We start from the raw sequence: 8,321 nt of genomic DNA on the forward strand, positions 1-8,321 counted from the left end.
GGCCAATCCACCCTAACCTGTACATCCCTGGACACTATGGGACAATTTAGCATGGCCAATCCACCTTAATCTGCACATCCCTGGACACTATGAGACAATTTCCCAAGGCCAATCCACTCTAACCTGCACATCCCTGGACACTATGGGACAATTTCCCATGGCCAATCCACCCTAACCTGCACATCCCTGGGCACTATGGGACAATTCCCCATGGCCAATCCACCCTAACCTTCACATCTTTAGACTGTAGGAGGAAACTGGAGCACCCAGAGGAAACCCACGCAGACATGGGGAGGATGTGCAAACATTCAATTCTCCAAGGGTGGAATCAAACTGAGTTCTCTGGCACTATAAGGCAGCAGTGCTAACCACTGAGCCACCATGCTGTTGAAATTTGCCACAATGATACTAGAAATAAGGGATTTCAGATACAAGGGCAGATTAGAGAAATTGGGCTTATTCTCAATGGAACAGAAAGGACAAAAGAAATGACCTGACTAAGGTGTTCAAAGTTATCAACAATTTTCCTTTTGAAAGGAAGGATGTGTTGGCATTGGCGATGGTCCAGGAGAGGTTTACAAGAATGACCCTGGAGGTGAAAGGCGTAACATATAAGGAGTGGTTGAGGACACCGGGGCTGTACTCGATGGAGTTTAGAAGGATGAGGCGGAGGATCTGATTGAAATGTACAGGATACTGAGAAACCTGAATAGAGTGGACATGGAGAAGAGTTTTCCACTAGTAGGAAAGACTAGGACCCAAGAGCACAACCTGAGTGATGGGGCGACCCTTTAGAACTGAGATATGGAGGAATTTCTTCAGCCAGACGGTGGGGAATCTGTGGGACTCATTGCTACAGAGGGCTGCGGAGCCCAAATCATCAAATTTAAGACTGAGATAGATCGGTTCTTAATGAGTAAGGGGATCAAGGGTTACAGGGAGAAGGCAGGCAAGTGAGAGTGAGGAACATAGAAGCCATAATCGAATGGTGGAGCAGACCTGATGGGATGAGTGGCCTAACTCTGCCTCTTTCTCTTGTGGACTGATGATCTACCTATCAAGTCCTCTCAGAATCTTGTACATTTCAATAAGGTCACCTCTTGTTCTTCAAAACCTCAGTGGGCGGTACGGTGGCTCAGTGGTTAGCACTGCTTCCTCCCAGCGCCAGGTACACATGTTTGAATCCAGTCTCAGGCGACTGTCTGTGTGGAGTTTGCACATTTTCCTCCGGGTGCTGCGGTTTCCTCCCACTGTCCAAAGGTGTGCAGGTGGCACGGTGGCTCAGTGGTTAGCACTGATGTCTCACAGTGCCAGGAACCTGGGTTTGAATCCTGCATTGGGCGACTGTCTGTGTGGAGTTTGCACATTCTCCCCATGTCTGAGTGGGTTTCCTCCAGGTGCTCTGGTTTTCTCCCACAATCCAAAGGTGTGCAGGTCAGATGAATTGGCCATGGGAAATTGCCCACAGTGATAGGTGCATTAGTCAGGGTAAATATAGGCTAGGGGAATGGGTCTGGGTGGGTTACTCTTTGGAGGGACTTGGGCTGAAGGGCCTGTTTCCATACTGTAGCGAATCTAATCTAAGTTCAGGTGATTGGCATGCTAAGCTGCCCATCGTGCTCAGGGATGTGCAGGTTAGGTACATCAGTCAGCAGAAATGTAAAGTAATCAGGTAGAGAATGGATCTGGGTGGGTTACTCTTTGCAGGGTCGGTGTGGACTTGTTGGGCTAAATGGCCTGTTTCACACATTGTAGGGATTCTATGATTCAAATGAGTACGGGCCCAACTGAATCAGCCTCTCCTCATAAGACAATCCCTCCATATGTAGTATCAGCTGAGTGAACTTTCTCTGGTGCTAGACTATCCTTCTTGAGATAAGGGACCCCAAACTGTTCATTGTATTTCCAGTTGCCTAGTGCCTTCCATCATTGTAGTGAAAAGTCCCAACTCATACACTCTATTCCCTTTGAAATAAAGGCCAGCATTCCATTTTCCTTTCCCTATTACCTGCTGAACTTAGATGCTAGCTGAAACAAGGCTGCCAGTTCGTGCACAGCAAGATCCCACAAATGTGATCATGAGCTGACCATCAACTGCTTCAATGAGCTTGAGTTGTTGCATTGACGGAGATCATGAGGTGGGTCATGAATGTCCTGCTAGTGAAGGAAACCTGCCTCATCCCAGTCTGTGTGCACAGGTGACTCCAGCCTCTGAACTTCTGTCTCGATTTGTGTGGTTCAGGTCAAAAAAGCCCTCCACCTTCCCAAGGGGCATTAAATGTCAACATTTCTGAAGAATAAATATTTAAAAACGGAGTGAATTGCTCCTCAATGTACACCAGGCCATCATTCCAAAACTAGAGCTCAGTAATTAATGGCTGTTTTTACAGGTAGAAATTCCAATAAATGGACATTGGGATTAGTCGTGGCTGGAGTCGTATTGAGTGTTTTCCTGGCTGGAATCTTAATTTTCCTGTGCGTGCGAAAGTAAGTGTGGATGCTTCATTCAATCTTACTCTGAGTATTTATTTCCACTTTCTTTCCAACAAGAGGTGACTGTTCCCATGGAGTAAAGCAGTTCTTCTGTAAGTGGTCCCGATGTCCCTCCGATCCAGAGCGAGCCTTTCATTGTTGTGTGTCCAGATCAATAGCTATGAGTTGTTGTGAGGGAGGTGGATGCAAATTCAAGAGGAACTTCCAACTGTGTGATAGTATCTATGCTGCACTGACTCTCTGATGTACAATAACTACACTGTGATATTGTGCTATTGCAGGAGAAAGCCAACGACTGAGGAGGCACCTTCAAAGACCAATGACATTGCAATGATCTACAGTCAAATCTCTGTGAAGCACAAGGTACAGAGGGTGTTTGCACTCATACCAAACCATCAATCTCAGCATGTCCCAGACAAACAGTTAACCATTGATTCTCACCTATGGAGTCAACATGAGCTGAGCCAATCGAGCTCTCTCTCTGAAACAGCAGGTTGTAGTCTCAACATCACACAGCTGAAGGCTTGAACCGTACATCAGGTCTGCACAATCGAAGTGTCAGCACTGAGGGAGCACCACACTGTCAGAGGGTCAGTGCTGAGGGAGTGGGCACTGTCGGAGGGTCAGTGAAGAGGGAGTGTCGCACTGTCAGAGGGTCAGTGCTGATGGAGTGGGCACTGTCGGAGGGTCAGTGCTGAGGGAGCACCCACTGTCGGAGGGTCAGTGCTGAGGGCGTGCCGCACTGTCAGAGAGTCAGTGCTGAGTGAGTGCTGCACTGTCGGAGGATCAGTGCTGATGGAGTGGGCACTGTCGGAGGGTCAGTGCTGAGGGAACGCCGCACTGTCGGAGGGTCAGTGCTGAGGGAGTGGGTCAGTGCTGAGGGAGTGCCGCACTGTCGGAGGGTCAGTGCTGAGGGAGCGCCACTGTCGGAGGGCCAGTGCTGAGGGAGCAGGCGCACGTTCAGAGTATCAGTGCTACAGGAGTGGACATGGTAAGAGGGTCAGCCCTGAGGGAGCACCAGCTGTTGGAGGGTCAGTGCTCAGGGAGAGCCACACTGTCGGAGGGTCAGCGCTGAGGGAGTGGGCACTGTCGCAGGGTCACTGCTGAGGGAGCACAGCACTGTCAGAAGGTCAGTGCTGAGGAAGTGGGCCTTGTCGGAGGGTCAGTTTTATTCTGCCCTTCAGATGAGTCGTTAAACTGACAAGAGTTGCCTCTCAGGCAGGTGTAAAAGAATCCATGGCCACTCTTAGGAATTAAAGCTGTGATGGTCTCTCGCTGGTGTCCTGAACCTCTGGCTAAATTTTTGAACGAAATAATCTGGTTTAGTGACCCTTTACTGTTTGCAAGAGATTGTCATGTGCTAGATTTTGTACATTAGAACTGTGGTGGCACTTTAAGTAAAATATCTTTCAATTGGCTGTGAAGTGTCAAGGCTTATGTTTCAGTCTCAGAACTATGAAAGACAAGGTGACACCAACTGAACCATGACTTACTCTTTCGAGGCTGTGCAGTAATTTAAACCCTTTCCTGCCAATAAATGAAATCTGTTCCCATTTCTCTGCAGGGTTCACGGAACAGGGTACTCACTCACCCTCAGATTCCAACCAGGGACACAGCTGGAGAGACACGACAAGCTCGCCAGGATGTCTTTGAAGGTCCAGTGGGAGAAGCTGCTACACACCCTGATGGAACTGAGGACATTGTCTATGCCAATGCCAACTTGTCAAAGCTGCCCTGCGGTGACGGGACCATACAGAGGGGCGAGGAAACAGAATATGCAGAGATCAGATTCCAGCCCCAAACTGAGGGAAAAACAGGGAGGAAGGTGTGAGGAGTAGTTGCAGCTGTTAAGGTTAAGTAACAATGAAGAGAAAATGACTTGTCTAACTTTGTTCTGAGACTGGAACACCCCACTTCGAGCTTTGCAGCTTCTAAAACACTGAGAAATTAATCAAAGTCTTCAGCTTCTGTACACGTGATTAAACCACTCAGACACGTCTGTGCCCATACATTTATCGTAAATGCCATATCCTGGAGAATAATGTTTGTAGGAGAAAGTTTGTAGGAATAATGTTTGTACCCAAGATAGTGCTTCCTGTTCTCACACGCCCTTCCTGTTAGCTAAGTTCATACTGAAATAACTGCACAGAGGCCAGCTTCCTGTCACCACGTTCCCTTTTATTTACATGTGACACTGATCCAGTTCCCTCAGAGCCAGCTCTTGGAGTGAACAGAACCCCTGAAACTCCTGTTTACATCTGTCAGCCCAGACTCCCTGTTTGGGGCTGTTAAACCGGTCCAGTCTGTGGGATCCACCTGGCTGACCTTGTGAGAATCAGTGCATCCTTCCCCTTTTAATTCCGGGGACGTAGACCTGTAGCCTTCTGCTTGTAGTCTCTCCTCTGGTATTTTCGCACTAGGTCTGGTTCCTCAGACTCAGCCTTGCATACAGCCGGCATGTCCCAAACTGTAGCCCATCACTCGCACTCGGAACACCTTGGAAGAAATGCATCCTCTTCTTCACACGCTAAAGGCATGAAGACTCAGTGGGTCTCTTTTGCTACCTCGAGTCCGCCTACCAGCAACAACTACAATGGCTCGCCGGCCTGGATTCAGTGAAAACTTGAACCCTTTGGCTGAGGCTTGGTTTTGTTTTGGGGTTTTGCTGTGTGCTGACCTAGAGTCCCTCCGTTCAGGATGTGTCCTGAGTGAGGCTGTGCAGTTGCCTTCACTCAAGTGGCATTCCCCAAGCTCAGTCGGACTGGTGAGGGTGTCCACTTCCATCGGAATACCCTGTAACTCGTGCTCCACTGGCCATTTTCCAATGATAAATCCAGTTGAAGTGCCTGTTTGAAAGTCCAGTTGGGCTTCAGCTAGGAGGTGTTTTTGCATGGTTATATCATTAATCCCATGTACCAAACACTCATTAAGGGTTAAACCAGAGTCACCAGAGCCAGTCATCTTAACCTCATCAAAAATCCAGACATGGATTCCCCTGGTAAAACCAATGGTGTATCAGAATCAGAGGAGGCTTTGGGTTGTTATATTCCTTAACTAAATCCATCAATTGGAAATGTTTTGGTTTCTGGTGCATCAGGATACATTCGGCTCCTAATAACCAAAAAAGCTGCAGGTCCGCAAGCTGTCGGAAGAATGGCTTTCTATCTGCCCCAGTGTCAGTTGCCTGGAAAAATCAACACATTCTTTCCACACACTGGGCCCAGTCTTCAACAACAGGATCGAATGAGTCAAGTTTCCTAAATAATGGCATGATGCCAGAAATATTTACACAGCTCAAAGACAACCGTTGTAAGTGAATTTCTTCAGGAATGTGCATAACTCTGCTACTGAAATAACTCCACACAGAGACTGGTATCCTGTCGCCAAGTCCCCCTTTATTAACACGTGGGCAGTGACACTGATCTAGTTTCCTCAGAGCCGCTCTCAGAGTGAACAGAACGACCGATACTGCTGTTTCTATCTGTCAGCCAGGGCTCCCTGATTGGGGCTGTTAACCCATTCTCAGGAAACTCAGATTCAGGAGTTGACCTGGCTGACTTTATTACACACACTATGACTTCTCATGGAAATTTCCCGTGTAAACATGTCACGCTGCAACGACATCTTCCTGCCACTGGTGACGCTCAGTGATCATCGTTTTGGTTTTCTCAGACACTGGTAGTAACTGTCCTGTTGTTTTTAACCAGGCCCATTGGGGATTGGATGGTCCTTATGATCCTGGCTGAGCAAGGTTCCAACATCCTACTCCTCCCTTCAGCTGTGGTCACCCTCGGGTTAAAGTCTCCAAGTCGGAGGGTCAATGCTGAGGGAGCACCACACTGTCGGAGGGTCAATGCTGAGCGAGCACCACACTGTTGGAGGGTCAGTACTGAGGGAGTGCCTCACTGTCAGAGGGTCAGTGCTATGGGAGTGGCGCACTGTCGGGGGGTTAGTTCTGAGGGAGTGCCGCACTGATGGAGGGTCGGTGCTGAGTGCCGCACTGTTGGGCGGTCAGTGCTGTGGGAGGATCAGTGCCGAAGGGGTACCATACTGTCGGAAGATCAGTGCTGAGGGAGTGCCGCACTGTCGGAGGGTCATTGCTGAGCGAGAACCGCACTGTCAAAGGGTCAGTACTGAGGGAGTGGTCACTGTCGGAGGTCAGTGCTGAGGGAGCGCCGCACTGTAAGAGGGTCAGCACTGAGGGAGGACCACACTGTCAGAGGATCATGCTGAGCGAGCGGGCACAGTTGAAGGGTCAGCGCTGAGGGAATGCCGCACTGTCAGAGGGTTGGTTCTGAGAGAGCGCCACACTGTTGAACGGTCAGAGCTGAGGGAGCACTATACTGTCAGAGGGTCAGTGCTGAGGGAGCACTATACTGTCAGAGGGTCAGTGCTGAGGGAGCGCTGTACTATCGGAGGGTCAGTGCTGAGGGAGCACCACACTGTTGGAGGGTCAGTGCTGAGGGAGTGCCGCACTGTCAGAAGGTTAGTGTCGAGGGAGTGCCGCTCTGTTGGAGGATCAGTGCTGAGAGAGCGACACACTGTCAGAGGGTTGCAGCTGAGGGAGTATCGTAATGTCGGAGGGTCAGTGCTGAGGGAGCGCAGTACTGTCGGAGGGTCAGTGCTGAGGGAGTGCCGCACTGTTGGGGGGGTCAGTGCTGAGGGAGTGCCGCACTGTCGGAGGGTCAGTGCTGAGGGAGTGGGCACTGTTGGAAAGTCAGTGCCGAGGGAGCACTGAATTGGCAGGAATGAACAGTGTCTGAGTAGTCTCTGAAAGGATGTGAGGCCTGGCAGTCACCATAGTTCTGTTTATAGAGTTTTGCTCTGCGCCATTTGATTGTTCCAATTCCTACATGACTATAGCAACCACTATTAAAGCTTTGAAGCTCTTGCAGACTTGTTGTTTATTTCAAAAATATACATTATTCATAAAAAGCCTTACATAACATACATAGTGACTGAGCAGTTCAATTCTGGACAGCGTTTACATATGCAGTATAAGCAAACCAAAGACATCTCTTGTTTGTTTAAATCTGTGTATGCATGTCGGAGGAGGGTCCGATAACTGAACTTACCTTCAGCAGGGAGACCTCAGACAGTGGTCTTTCCCCACTGTGCCTTAGCGGCAGCTGCCCCAAGCTTTCATGTGTCCCTCAGCATGTAGCCCGGAGCTTGGAACGTGCCAGTCTGCAACACTCGCTTAGGGCGAACTCCTTGTTGTGGGCAGAGCAAAGAGTGTCTTTCCCTGAGTTGATGGTCCTCCAGGCACAGTCGATGTTTGTCTTGGTGACAGACTGGAGAGTGCAGACTCCCACATCAGGGAGGTGGTGGAGTGTCCTTGTGACTTGCTGTGTGGCTGTATGGTCAGGCTAACTCTCTCTGTGTCTGTGCACTGCTGCTGCTGGGGGTGTGCTTTGTATCTGCTCAGGGTGGTTCACTGCTGACAGGTGGGGGAGGGATTGAAGCAGGCAAAACACGTTTTTGTTTCTCCCAAGTCCTGTCACGGAACTACAATTTAAATGTTGCCCAGCCAGAGAACAGCTTTGCAAACTTCATTTACTCATCCAGTCAGCCATCTGCAAACGCAGTGGAAAGTGCACTGTTCCTGCTCCACACTGCCCTCCTTCCAGCCCCCTTTATCATCTCCTTCTCTTCCTTACCCTTGTGTATTTGTACAGTTTAACCGACAGGATAGATCTCCCAATCCCAGTGGGAGCAAATCCCACGTTTCTCCCTCTCACTCCCTGTGGGAATGAGTCCCACATTCCCCCCTCCACTCCCTGTGGGAACGTGTCCTACATTCCTCCCCTATTCCCTGTGGGAGTCAG

At 49.5% G+C, this 8,321-nt stretch overlaps 1 protein-coding gene across 1 annotated transcript in view; it reads left to right on the plus strand.

Moving 5' to 3' along the window:
- LOC122544236 (myelin-associated glycoprotein-like) overlaps positions 1-6,626 on the plus strand; it is a 42,147-nt gene extending 35,521 nt beyond the window's left edge. The window contains exons 9-11 of the mRNA XM_043683312.1: positions 2,391-2,487; positions 2,775-2,856; positions 4,058-6,626. Coding sequence (XP_043539247.1) covers positions 2,391-2,487; positions 2,775-2,856; positions 4,058-4,324 — 446 coding nt within the window. The 3' untranslated portion in view covers positions 4,325-6,626. The remainder of the gene's footprint in view (positions 1-2,390; positions 2,488-2,774; positions 2,857-4,057) is intronic.
- Positions 6,627-8,321: the final 1,695 nt, after the last annotated feature.

The sequence above is a fragment of the Chiloscyllium plagiosum genome, chromosome 47 (assembly GCF_004010195.1).
Source record: "Chiloscyllium plagiosum isolate BGI_BamShark_2017 chromosome 47, ASM401019v2, whole genome shotgun sequence".
NCBI lineage: Eukaryota > Metazoa > Chordata > Chondrichthyes > Orectolobiformes > Hemiscylliidae > Chiloscyllium > Chiloscyllium plagiosum.